The following is a 13800-nucleotide window of genomic DNA, read 5'->3' as shown; positions in this document are numbered from 1 at the left end:
GAACCGATGACCCTTTGGTTCACAGGCTGGTACTCAATCCAGTGAATCACACCAGTCAGGGCTATTTCACATTCTTCCTTAAGTATGCATGGGCTATCCCCTACCACAAATGCCCTTCCTGATCTCTTGACTTTCTGATGAATGCTTGCACTTTTTTTTAAGCTCAAACTCCAGACTTACCTCCTCATTAAAAACTTTCTCTGATGCCATAGACTGTTCTTGTGATATTTGAGTAAAACTCAAATTGACTTATAAATATTTACTAAGTGCCTTCTATGGAACTCTGCAAGGACAACATGAGAGCACTTCAAAGAACTGATCTAGTTTTGTTTGTTTCTGTTAGACATTCCCACATGTTGGGATTTTACAGACTTTTTTCATTAAAAAAGTGAGAACTAATGTAAAGTTGCCAACTTTTAATTTTCTAAGTAAGGCTATAATAAACCACCACACAAGAAATGGCATTTGAAAACAAAATATAAAATCTCAGGATTAAAAAAATTAATAGATTAAATTTTATGGAAACTTCATGGAGGGGGGGTCTGCATTTTCAGGTAACAGGCATTGGGGGAATCCACTGGTTTAAATATATTTTTGTCCCAATGTGATAGTTCTTACAGACTTATTTCTCATTCAATTTTGCATTCTTAGTATATTCATCACCACCTAATAGGAAATATTTAATAAGTATTTGTGAATGAAGCGTGAATTTGCCTCTGAGAAAACACCTCTCAGGCCCATGGCGTACCTACAGCACAGAGCATCCGGGATAGGACGGAGCAGTAGAGAGAGGGTAGCAGAGGTGTGTGTGTACTGATAGAATTTACTTCACAAGTTTGCTGGGCTCCAGCCATTCAGCAGAGTTTCGCAGTTATAAGTGAGTTGTCTTGCCAGAGATCAAGGGCGGGGGTGGCGCAAGAAGATACTGAAGCATATCATTGTAGGAAGAAATGACCTCTCTTCCTGGGGCACCATGTAAAATATTACATGTGACACCTTGGGTGGATTAAGAATTAGAGTACATATAGCTATAGTAAATAGAGAACATTTATTTAATAGTCATTGTGAGACACTCTTTGGAAGTTGTTTGCATGCACTGTGTCATTTAATTATTACAACAACCCGTTGAGGTGATGTGATTACTATTTCCATTATACTGATGAAGAAACTGAGGCTTACAATGGTTGGATGATTTGCCCGCTGTCACACAGGTAGCTGATAGTAGAAGTAGGTCTCAACCCTGATACATTTGTCTTCGGAGTTTACCAAAAGTCTTGGGTCCCTTTCTAGCCACATATTTCTCCAATGAGCAGAGTTTTATATGAGTTGTCATTCATTTTAAAAATGAGCAGAAAGTTAAACTGTTTCTTTCTAGCTAGGATTTTAAAGCAGGTTGGGTACCCAGTTTTTTTACTTAAAAGCTGTGTGATCATAAGCAAGTTCCTTAACACCTTTGAGTTTCAATTACTGTATATCTAAAATGGGGTGAGAGCCCCCCCACTTCCTCTGTTTTAGGGAGGATTAAAAGGCTAGTGTATGCAAAATAGCTCACAAAGGGTGTGGATTATGAATGTGGTTTAATAATGTTAAATTTCTAAGGGGCCTAGTAAGATAAAATATTTCAAATTAAAATCATATTAAATATTAGAGATAGGATGAGAAAAAATAGATGATTACTCTGGGGAATAAAGGTGCCTATATTTTCAAAATTCTTTAGACAGCCATGAGGATTATCATTGCTGCAGCTCTCATTTCAAATTAAGAACATAGAGATTAAATATTTCATTATAAGGATAAATTTATATTTGATTTACACCACAGATACATATTGACAGCATCTCAACATTCTATTATGTGGCTAGAGATGTAACAAACTACTTCAGCAAACCTGAAATTGCAAGATAAATGGAAAATGCTTAATCATTTAAAAATAAATAGCAAGAGATGAAAAAACCAAAGCATGCATGGGTGTCAGGGAGGAAACTTAAATGCAGGAAATCTCTGCTTTTTGGAAGGCTGACAGATGCCTTCTTTAAATAGACAGGATATAAAATCAAAAGGGTTCATCTCTACTATTTTTACACACAAACACATCCAGAAAAAAGTGTACATATCTATATGTAATCTCATTTTGGGAAAAAGTATTGTTCACTAAGAACAATGTGTTAAATATGAACTTATTTTATAAAAACAATGTTGAGCCCCACTTATACCTGAGTATATATTTTACGGGTTTGTACAGACATGGAGAAAGTATTAACAGTTCATGCCAGGATGTCACATTGGAAACCTCAAGAGTAGTTGCCCCAGAGGGAGTTTGAAGGGACAGTTTTGTTTCTTGAACACCATTGTATTATTTCACCCAATACAATGAGCATAGATTACTTTGAAACAAAACTATGTAAAGATTTAAGAGAAAAAGTATACATTTCTTAGTCTTTGTCCACCAATTCTTTATTAATTTACTAATTATCTAATATTTATTAAATCTTTAATAGAAATGATTAAAGATTGGTCTTCTCTGGGAATTGTCAGACTTGACTTTTACAGAGGCATGCTGGCTAAATATGGTTTTATTTTTTGGGATTAGCAATGTGATTCTGTGCTCTGTTCTAAAAGCCTGTCTTGTTCCCCCTCCGGGACTAACAGAATTTATTAAATTCAAGTCACTTGCAGTTAATTTCACTCCTTTCCTTTCTACCTGTAGTTATTGCCCTAGAGGGAAGATTGATTGACTTCCCATTTCCACTAAGTTGTGGTTGGCCATTGGAGGCAAGAAGTGGAATTTAGAGACAAAAAAACAAGAGTTTCAGTTCTGACTCTTCCATTCACCAGATATTCAATAATGGTTGCTACTTCCTTTTTTTCAAACCTCAGCACCACCTTCTCTCCTCAAGTAATAATACCTAGCCTACAGTATGGTTTTAAAGCTCAAGTAGAATCGGATATTGAAAGTCTTAAAAAATTGCAGAGTGACGAATAAGCATATATTACTATTTCTCCACAAAGAGTTTGTGGTTTTGCTTACTAACAGACAACAATGACACACGTTTACGAATATTTGCACATTTCCACTGGAAACAAGAATATAAGAAGTTGAATGGCACTCAGAAGTTTCAGTTAGCCCCAAAGCAATGGCTGACATATTAGGCAAATGCAATTTCTTCCTCGTAATGATCACAAACCCAATTAACCAACGAGCAATCTGACCTGGTGTAATCGTCTTCGATAAGCATGTGCTTTGGAATTGGTGAGTACCTTCCTGGAGAGATGGGTGGCAGGGAGGTTTTATATTCTAAAGTGCCATTGTTGCCAGAAAGTAGATGGTTTTCCATTGGTGGAGAATAAGCTATGAGGTGAAAAAAAGAAAAGAAAACCTGTTATGTAGGTTATTCAATGTGTCCTGCTGTAGTTTTGTTAAAAATAGAAAGGCTTTGCTACATGCTAAGGATTTTCTTATCCTCTACAAGGGGGGAGGTTGCTGTTTCTTTGCATTTAATATGTACAAGCACATAGTGACCTTTAGGATTGAAAAGATGGAATAGCAGTTACATCTATAAGCCCGGTTAGTTAGTATACTTAGGTGAAGGGAAGAATTGGAAAAGAGATTCATCACACATGTTTTTCAGAACAATGATTAATTTTATATTGAAATAAAAATGTTAACTTGCTAATTACAGAGCTCACATTCTTTTTACATATTAATATCCAATCCTCAAAAGTAGAAGGCTCCTAGAAACAAATTGTTGTATAGACTTTAATCTCAAAATATGCTGTACTCACATCCCAGAAAGGTAGAGAACTCTGGCCTTTCTTTTTTATTCCTCCACCCTAACTCATCTCCCTTTTGGGAAACTAAAAACCCCTCCTAACTGGGTCTCCTGCCCCTCTCTGTCTCCATTGTATACATTGAGAATTCTGGCTCTGATCATTATTTTTTCTAGCTTAAATGCCCTTCATTGCCATGATAGTATTGAATAGTAACTCTCCATTTCACCTATCTTACAAGACTGGCCCATTTCAAATCTCCCTTATACATGTCCTATCCTCAAACAAAGGTGTTTCTTTTCAACATCTGTACCTTTGTCCCACTGTATTAATTACAACAATTTCTGCCTCTTATCCCATCTCTGGTATTGGAATCTCATCCATTCTTCAGGATAAAATTCAAATGCCACCTTCTGCATAAATATTTTTTGGTTTTCCAGAGACAGGTGATATTCCCCCTTTGTGCTTAAAGGATATATATTTTTACCTCTTTCCTTGCATATACATCCCTTTATTTTGCCACATGCTGCTGCTATTTATATATCAGAATTAGCTTTCCTTACAATGAAAGCCATGGTTATATCTCCTTTGTATCCCACTTATTACCTTACAAGGTGTTTTACACATATTAAAGTTCTCAATACATATTTCTTCATTTGAATAGCAAATTTTGTTTTTTTTTCTCTCTCTTTGACATTGAGCTCATATCCCCTTAATGAAGTGGCTCACAGAGTCTCAAGGCTGATTTTTCTAAATTCATCCAGAGTGAAAAACTTTGAAGTTCAAGCTCTTTCATATCTTAAGGTAAGATTGATCTCAGTGTACTGCCTGCTTGAAAAAAGGATCTATTTTTGGGTAAGTCCTTTTAGAATCACCATTAAGAAAAGCAATAGCTAATGTAATGGGTAGATAACAAAATTATTTGACCTTTAAACTTCTCTCAAAAGAAGCATCTACATCTAAGAGAGGTTAAATGACTTCCTCAAGACCATAGTACTAATTAATGGAAGGTCCTGAAGATATTGAGTCCCCAACCTTACAATTGGCTCCTCAAAATCTCAGAATGAGAAAACTTACTGATATCAACAAAACTGTTCCTTAAACTCAATCAAAAAAAGAATTGCTTCTAAATCCAGTCTCCAAAGATAATACCTTGGATAAGATTCTTGACCTATTAAGAAGAGGAGAAAACATGGGCAGCTCAAAATCTCATAGTTAGTTGTTGCCCTGGAAACCCCCACCTCCAGCCCATTTCTACTGCCATAGTGACTCATGATTCTCTTTGTCTTCCCTATCAATATAACAAATTCAGGTAAAGGTAAAAGCTATGATGATGATGATTAAAGACCATAATTTCACCATTCATATATAAGATCCTTTCCCAGGAAGAAGCGTAGTATTATCTTGGGTCTATTTTGCCAGCCTCTCTTTTCCAATCTGCTACTATATAGATTTGAACTAGAAAGAGAAAATATTATGGCATGAGAGCTATTATGCTTCAGGGGCTTAAGAAATAGCCCTTAAAAATATGTTACCCCTGTGTTATTATAATCACACTGTCTACAACATACCATATTAAACCTTTCCATAGTGGTGGACCTGCCATATCATCAGGGTGTCTCACCTTCCAAACACTAATTAGAGCCCTGTAAGGTAGCCAGGAAGTAAAGCACAAGATCTCTCTGAAATATTTCTATGGGGTTAACGAATGTGAAGGTGCAAGCACAGGACTTTGCCAAGTTTTGTAGAATTCCAATTTCACAATCCTGGCATGCTGTTCGAAGATGACACTAAGTGTGGTACTTACAGTGAGTAATATCAGGTGGACCATAAGGATCAGTCATATAAATGGTGGTGGGTTTGCCAACTTTTAGGTAAACTACATCTGATGTATTCTTCAATATTGCTACTGCCTCTTCATGTGTTACTTCTTCTAAACTGTAGTTGTTTACCTGAAAGTTGAAAAAATTCAATATTAGAGTCAAATCTATTCAGGTGAAGAGAAATACTCAAGCAAGAAGATATATAGATTATGACCTTATTTAAAGATTAAATTGCAATGATTACAATTCAGTATCTATATCAAACTTTGACAGAACAGATGGATTAATGGCATTGGTCAAAGCAGATATGGTACAAATTGTTCCTAAAAAACAAGGCTGCTTCTGCCTTTTTCTGTGATGAAGGAATACATTATAATGGCAAGCAGAATATTCTGTGGAAAAAGCAAAGCAGTGGTCAAATGTCTTTTTTATTATGCTATTGTTTTGTGATTACAAAAGTACTACATATTCATTGAACTATTAAAAATAAAAATTATTCATTATCTCCCTAGTTGGATATATTTCTTTACACAATTCTGACCACATTATACACATTGTTTTGGAATCTGCTCCTTAAATCTAGATGAACATTTGTCCATATCTTGAATGTACTTCAACAACATGACTTTTGTTTTCTACAGAGCATTATCTTGCATGGCTATAACATAGTAATTTAATCTCACACTGAAGCATGCTTAATTTGTTTCTAATTTTTCTACTATAAGTAATGTTGCAGCAAACCTTTTCTATATTTGTGTTTAACTTTGATGACTCCTTCAGAATAAATTATACAAGTAGAATTGCTAGACCAAACTGCATGACTACATATTACAAGGCTACTGATACACACTCTAAAGTGTTTTCTGGAAACATGAACTAGCTTACTCTTATACCATCTGTAGGAAAGCCCCTATTTTCCCATAGCTTCACCAAACTTGGCTTTTTTCACTTTAAAAATCATTTCCATAAAAATGTCCCATTTAACATGAGTCACTTTTCTAAGAAAAGAGTGCTAATGTTGGGACCTAGAGCTTTGCAGGTGAACAAGTTCAAGGGTATCCTATTGTCATCAGTTTTAACAGGAGCTCCTCCTCCTTTATTGGATGGAAAACCTGGATCATAAGTGCAATGATCACTCAATGATGTGGCACTGCAGTTGATCTCAGCAGCACTTTTCTTAAATGGTTTTAAAATATTTAGGAAGTATTTAAATATCTAGGTTATTCTTATTTGGCTACTATTTTATTATGACACAATTCCTTAGTTTCTGCTGAAATAATGTAGAATTAAAATAAACGTGCCAATATTAAATCCCTATATTGTCTCTGTACTATTTAACTAGCACATTAGCAGAAAATGCCTTTCTTTCTTTCTTTCTTTTTTTTTTTTTTGGCCTCATGTTATTATATAATTTCCATGTGCCAGTTTGGTGGTGTAGCCCAAGTTAGGGACCCTGGAACTGCAGGGAACTGAACCTGCCTGAGGATTATGGATACTGATTGTGAGCTCTCTGCTAAGCTGCAAGCCTCTCTATATGTTCCTATATATTTTCTCTAGACAAGAAACATTCTCTGAAACTCTTTTGTCTTTCCAGGGTCTAGTATTTATTAATTAATTGATCAAATGTTTATTAAATACCAATTATATGCCACTGTTCTATGTATTAGAGATATAGCAATAAACAACAAGAATGATTCTCATAGTAGACACTTATATAGTCTGTATTACATGTCAGGCATTATTCTAAACTATTTTACAGATATTAACACAATCAAACTTCATAAATACCTATGAGGTAGCTATTAATATTACCTTCACTTTACAGTTGAGAAAAGCTTGTCTCCAAGAGGTTACCTGCCCAAAGTCACTGATCTAGTAAGTGGTAGAGGCATAATTAAAAGCCAGTCAGTTTGGCTCCAGAGATCATACTTTAACTACTCCTCTATACTGCTTCCCTAGAACTCACATTCTAATACATTTTAGGAACACAGTTGTTTAAGGAATGAATGGATAGAATAGGCACATGCAGAAAGTGAGAACCTAGAGGGACTACAGGCATGAGAAACATAGTTGATCATGGCAGCCCTTATGTAATGGATAAATTTAAAAAAATAACAGCTATAATAATAAAAGCTAATATTTAACACCTGCATGTCATATGTTTTTGGTGTACTAAATATATGTTTTGATATAAATCATATAACAAAACTGGTTATAATTCCATGAGACAAGCCTTAATAATTAGGCCCATTTAATAGATAAGAAAAACTGATATTTAAAGAGGTCAGCTTGCAACAAAGAGGTCACCCAATCTTCAGATGGCAAAGCCATCAGCTGGATTCCAGTCTTGAAAAAATGAAAATGAGACTGCCCTTGGAGACATGCTTTCATTGAAACCCAGTGCTTGCATCATCTATTTGTTCTTCCTTGAAAAGAACAGAGTCTCCTTCCAAGTTTACATAAAGAAGTAACAAATTCTTAAGTGTTAAATAAGCCTAAGAAATCATTACACTTCTTTCTTAATCCAGTGGTGACTATATTGCATCCTCCAAATACACTGACATAGTTAAAAGATAAATAAATAAAATGGAACATAGCTTATATATTTGATCACATAGTTTAGGACAATACCATTTATATTTATAAACGATGCCCACATAATATAGTTTAAAATATGTATTGAAGTGGGTGTTTTCTCTCTAAAAAAGTTATTAAACTAAGGTGGCTCTGAATATTATGACCATGAGCCCCGAAACACTTACATCGATAATACAGAATTGAAAAGGAATCTGTTGGCATAACAAAGAGGGCATGGCAAATCAAGGGATAAAAATCCCAGAGGCTAGAAACCAACTGGATTAGATTACAAGTGGCACAGGAGCTCTGTTTTTGACAAGGGCTCATTGTCTCTCTCCCCAGGGTACAGAAAGAACACAGCTCATCAGATTATCAGTGAAAAAGAAATGTGGGCAGTGATTATTAAATTGCACTTTTGCCATTCTTAAGGTGGGTAGTGAAACAGTCTAGAAAATGTTTCCTTCAAGCATGTTTTCTGAGAATGACTTTGCTAAAAGACCACAAGGAAAATCTTCAGATCAGAAAGCATAAATTGAAGATGGGTGGAGATGAGGAGTAGGGAAAGAATGGATATTGGGGGAAATAAAAGTAGTTTAAAATAATGGTAGGTCAGTCTGTTTCTACTTGTGACAAAGAAGTGTTGGGAAATTTACACAGATTTCATTCATGGAATGAGTGGTCCTGATATTGCAACAGAATGTAGTCATTAAGAGTAAATGCGGTTGAGTCATGCAGACTAGGATCTGAGTCCTGGTCCTGGCCTTTCTAGCTGTGTGAACTCTGGAAACTTATTTCACCTTCTTAGCCTCAGTTTTGACATTTGTGAAATAGGTATAATAATAATCAGTGCCTCAGAGGGTGATGGACTTAAATGTACCGACCTATGTAGGGTGACACGCACAATGAAGTACTTATTAATGGTGGCTCTTATTAGTATTACTATTGCCATCATCTATCTCTCTTCCTAGGAAACAGAAATTCTTGGTGAAATTTTTTTTGCTGAGCATTTTCCTGTAAACATCTGTGAACTGATGAGTTTAATTAGGGTACTGTTGATGAGGCTTCTGTTTTGTTTTTTTTTTTTTAAATTCAGAATAGTACAGGATCTGAACCAAAAAGTGCTCTTTTGTGCTGAAGTCTTCAAATTTTTTCACGAAAGTAGTTTTATTTGGGTTAATTACGTGTGTGCATTATCCTATGAACTCTCAAGATAAAGGGCCTACAGCTGCAGCTGATTGTACGAAGAGAGAAGGGACATTATAGTGATTGGCTAGTTGCTCTTGTCATTGTTTTTTTTCTTTTGCGCCCAGTATCTGCGTATAATGGTGAACACTGAGCAACTGGCCTGGTTTCAGAAAAAAAAAAATCATGTGCATTTGAATGAAGTATTTCCGTGGAGTGTGTGTGCTACATGGGTGGGGGGCATATGTGCAGCTTGGCTGTATGTCCATTAGGACGTATGCAATAGGACATGGCCTGAGGCCAAGAGAGAAAGGTTGGAGGTGAGATGACTCATTCTCTCATATAGAAGAGGGAGCACTGAGTCTGAGGACGAGGCAGATAAAAGAGGGCAACCAGCTAAGGAAGAGGCGCCAGGGGACTAGCAAAAAGGGAATATGGCAAGTGTGGTAAGAATTCAAATGAGTGTCAGCAAATATATATGTGACAGCACAAAGATGGGAGGTGTGGTGGCAGGAGAGGGTGTTGATAAGGAGGAAATGAGCAAAGAACTGATGGCAAGATCCTGACCTTTCTGTATTCATTCAGGAACACCCCTGTGGTGGGACACACTGGGAGGTGATTAGGGACATGAAAGTTACCTGAGACATACTATGAGGAAATGTAACATGCTAGAAACACTAAAAACTAAAAAGTAAAAAATAAGACAAACTCCAAAATTAACTTTTTAAAAAGGTAACGAAGTTGTTGACCACTAGCTTATAAGTTAAATTTAAAAGGGGACGAATCTAAGGTAGTATTGTCAATGATATGAAAAGAAATATGCATAAACCAAAGACGAAAATCTTTGCAGGACATTGAAATTAATTCTCATAATAAAATTGATTTTTAAAATGATAATTATGAATAAATAGAAAACACTAATAATGGTTACCTTTGAATAATAAATACATTCTTAGTTTTCTTTTCAGCAGTGATCATGTATTAGTTATTGCTAAAATAAAATTCACTCTATTTTTAAAAATGAACAAGAAAAACTTTAAATAAGAAAAAACATAAAATGCAGTGGCTTCATTATGAAATACACATAGCAAAGTCTCATGAGTGATCAAAATTGGAATAGGAAAGAAGGAAAGTGATTTTTCATGCTCAGTGAATTGATTTAAATATATTTAAAATAATTAGCCATATTTTAACTTTAGATGTTTCTAGAAATAAAGTAAACTTGGTATAATGAGAGTAAGTTTGACTGTAGAATCAGATCTGGTTTCAAGTCCTAGAATTTTGGTCAGTTCACTTATTTATTGAGCATTAATTTTCTTATAGGTAAAGCATGGATAATACAGATTTACTTGTGTTTACAAGGAAAGAATAATACTACGAACCTTAAAAAAACACTGTATATTATAAAGCAGTATATAAATAGTAATAAAACATCACAGTCAGACATAATGCTTCTGCTGATCCTGCTACTGGAAATAGTTTCTCCCTGTTCAGTGTTCTTTCTGTGAAAATGAAAACCTTCTTGCACAGCACTTCATCTTTCCTGCCTCTTCCCACCCCAGAGACTAACCTTCTCAAGGACAATGATTAAATCATTTCCATCTTTGCAAACCCCCAGCTGGTACACTGTAAATATTACATATTTAATAAGTGTTGACATAATAAGCTAAATAAGTTAAAAATAACAACGTTGCAAACCAAAGGAAAAGTGATCAACATTCCCTATTTTATAGGGAGAATGATGCATTTGTGTTGAGTCAGAGAAGAAAGGATAGGAAATGAAGGTCATTCAACCAATGACACACAATTATGGGACAGTCTCTCTGTGTCAGGCATAGGGTATAAGGATGAAAGGCTGGAACAGAATGTGAGCTCCAGGGCACATCAACTTGTAAGGGACAAAATGAGAGCTCCAGCAGTGTAAATTTCTTTCTCCTAAATGAAATACTGATGCATTTCTTAATCTTATTTCATAGAGATAGAGAAAGAGATAGTGACAGTGAAGTGTTGATTGTCTCCATCTTCCTCTACAGGAGTGGTCAGTGTAATATGAGCCCCTGGGAACTCACTGGGTACAGAAAGAAATATTTGAATTTCTATTAATATTTGTCACATTGATTTTCTTCTTTCTATTTTTGTATATGTTTTAAAATGTGCATAATATTTTAGCATAGTTATATATGTGTGCAATTTAAAGTAGAGAAATATACATATATTAAAGGCAACTTTATGTTTTACAGATGGGGTATATTATTAAAAGAATTTTAAAACCACCACTCTGTAGTAGGCATCAATATATAACTATGAGCAAGTTCTATAAATAGGGTCATTAAACTGTATATAAGTAAGAAAACAGCAACAACAATGTAGTGGAATGCTTTAAACCTTATGTAAAATGTCACTTCAATGGCACTGCACTGTAATTTTCACATTTGAAAAAAATTAGAAGGAAGTCCGAGAAACAATTATCCATATATATTTTTTTCTGGTGTTCCAGAAGTGACTCTAACTGCAGGGGACAGAGTTTTAAGGGTGAACTACTTGTAAATGCCTGTCAGTCCATTACTGGCAATTGCTAAATGATGCTGTTCCAGCTTGCTGGAATGAGTATTACCCCACGAAGTAATCCTCGGGAGAAGCAGTACAGTGGTAAAGGTTGGACTATGGTTCTTAACCTGGATGCAATTAGGATCATTTAGAAAATAAGAAAAATTTTAAAAAATGAAATGTGGCTCCTACCCCAGAGATTCTAATTTGGTTATTCAGGATTGATTGAAACCTGGGGATCCACAGGTTCAAAAACTCACCACAATATTAAAATGTGTAACCTGGATTGAGGACCAGAGAGGCTGAGTAAACCGGTAAATGGAATGTGGATTTAGGACATGGATATTAGGTCTGAATCTGATTTCACAGTTTAGTAGTTTAGTAATATTTGAAATTTCTTTGCCTGCTCTGAGTTCCACCTTTCTTTTCTGGAAAAGAATAATAATAGTAATGACTGTTCTATCCATTTCTCAAGTGTTGGAGTGAAGACTGTGTGGGCTGCTGGAGGTGAAAGAGCTCTTTAAGATGGAAGCAGTATGTTGGTGGTAGGAAAGAGAGTACCATGTGCAGAGAGAGTACAGCTTTTGGTTCTTATCTAAGGTTGGTGTAATCAATGGGGCCAGGTGGCTCAATTGGTAAATCACAGAGTCTAAATTATTCATACTCCCTTTGGGGGAGGAGATTAGAAGATGAGGAAGCTAAAAAAGACATGAATGTAGGGTAGTAAAGAGAAGAGAAGGTGGGAAGAAACAACAGGGGGAGAACATGAATAAATATTTTTTTGGCTAAAGCAAAATAATTGGTCTTTTGGGTGGCTTCCATAATTTTTTCATTATTCTCTCCCTCACAGTCATTTTTTCTTTCAGAATATTATAAAATAAATACTTTTCTCTTATTTCCAAATTCAACTTGACACTTGCCTTGGAAGTAATAATTATGTTTTCCTTATAGAAGAGAAGTTTACTGTTGAAAGTTCATTTTATTAAGCTATTCTTTATTTTAACACTCAAAACAGATAAGGATTATGTCACAGCGATTTATGAAATCATGTATCTACAATAAATATCAAGAAAATGGTAATAGAATAATAGCATAATGCCTAAAAATCCTTTGAAAGAATTACTTAACTATGGATTTGTTTTAAGGATTTGAAATAAAGCTAGAACTTTAACAGAACCCTTAGAAATCAACATCTAGAATGACATTACAATACCAGCAATTGAAGAAATACTGGAAAAGCTGTCTACAAACAGACTTTCAGAACAATGAGTCATGGATCCCATCATTAATAATCTATGGTAGTCATTCATTCCTTAGAATAAAATTGTCCTCTTCATTTCAATTTATCATTATGTAGAAGATAGGTATCTGTTTTTTTCATTCCTAAGTCAACAAACTATAAAATTTATATTCTTGAAATGAATTTTGTTAGGTCTTACACTCCTGAAACACTTTTCTGGTTCAAAAGACACAACTTCCTAAGAACAAGCTTTTACATGAAAGGCAAAAACAAAAACAAAGCAAGCAAACAAAAAAAATCCAGAAAGTCTTAAGAATAAAAATCGTAGTTCTACTATGCAGTTTAGTTCTTGTAACTAACAATGCCATATTATATACTTAAAATTTGCTGAGATTAGATCTTACGTTAAGTGTTCTTAGCACATATGCACACGAATAATAGCAGCGGGAGAAGGAAGATGGCGGAGGAGTGACGGGAGGCTGCGCTTGCCTGCTCGCGAGACCTGTCGGGAGTGTTGGCTAATTGTGGACAGAGCATCTCAGTTAACATCTGGATACTGGCGGGAGTTGAGCCTTGGGGCGGCTGGTGGCAGAGGAGACTGTCTCAGAGTGACCTGTCTGGTGAAGACGGCTTAGGAGACCAAGGAGAAAGGGGAGTTCTGGC

General features: G+C 35.3%; 1 protein-coding gene across 3 annotated transcripts in view; it reads right to left on the bottom strand.

The window, feature by feature from the left end:
- The window catches only part of DLG2 (discs large MAGUK scaffold protein 2), a 725256-nt gene that overhangs the window by 478900 nt on the left and 232556 nt on the right, over positions 1-13800 (bottom strand). For all 3 annotated transcript variants that reach the window (XM_090265790.1, XM_090265791.1, XM_090265792.1), the window contains exons 7-8: positions 5576-5720; positions 3211-3349 (exon numbers count right to left, since the gene is read on the bottom strand). In XM_090265790.1, coding sequence (XP_090121916.1) covers positions 3211-3349; positions 5576-5720 — 284 coding nt within the window. The remainder of the gene's footprint in view (positions 1-3210; positions 3350-5575; positions 5721-13800) is intronic.

This window comes from Furipterus horrens, unplaced genomic scaffold (assembly GCF_987537825.1).
Source record: "Furipterus horrens unplaced genomic scaffold, mFurHor1.1.pri manual_scaffold_2, whole genome shotgun sequence".
In the NCBI taxonomy this organism is placed as follows: domain Eukaryota; kingdom Metazoa; phylum Chordata; class Mammalia; order Chiroptera; family Furipteridae; genus Furipterus; species Furipterus horrens.
Note: the sequence above shows the minus strand (reverse complement) of the source record. Positions and strands in the feature narration are given on the sequence as shown.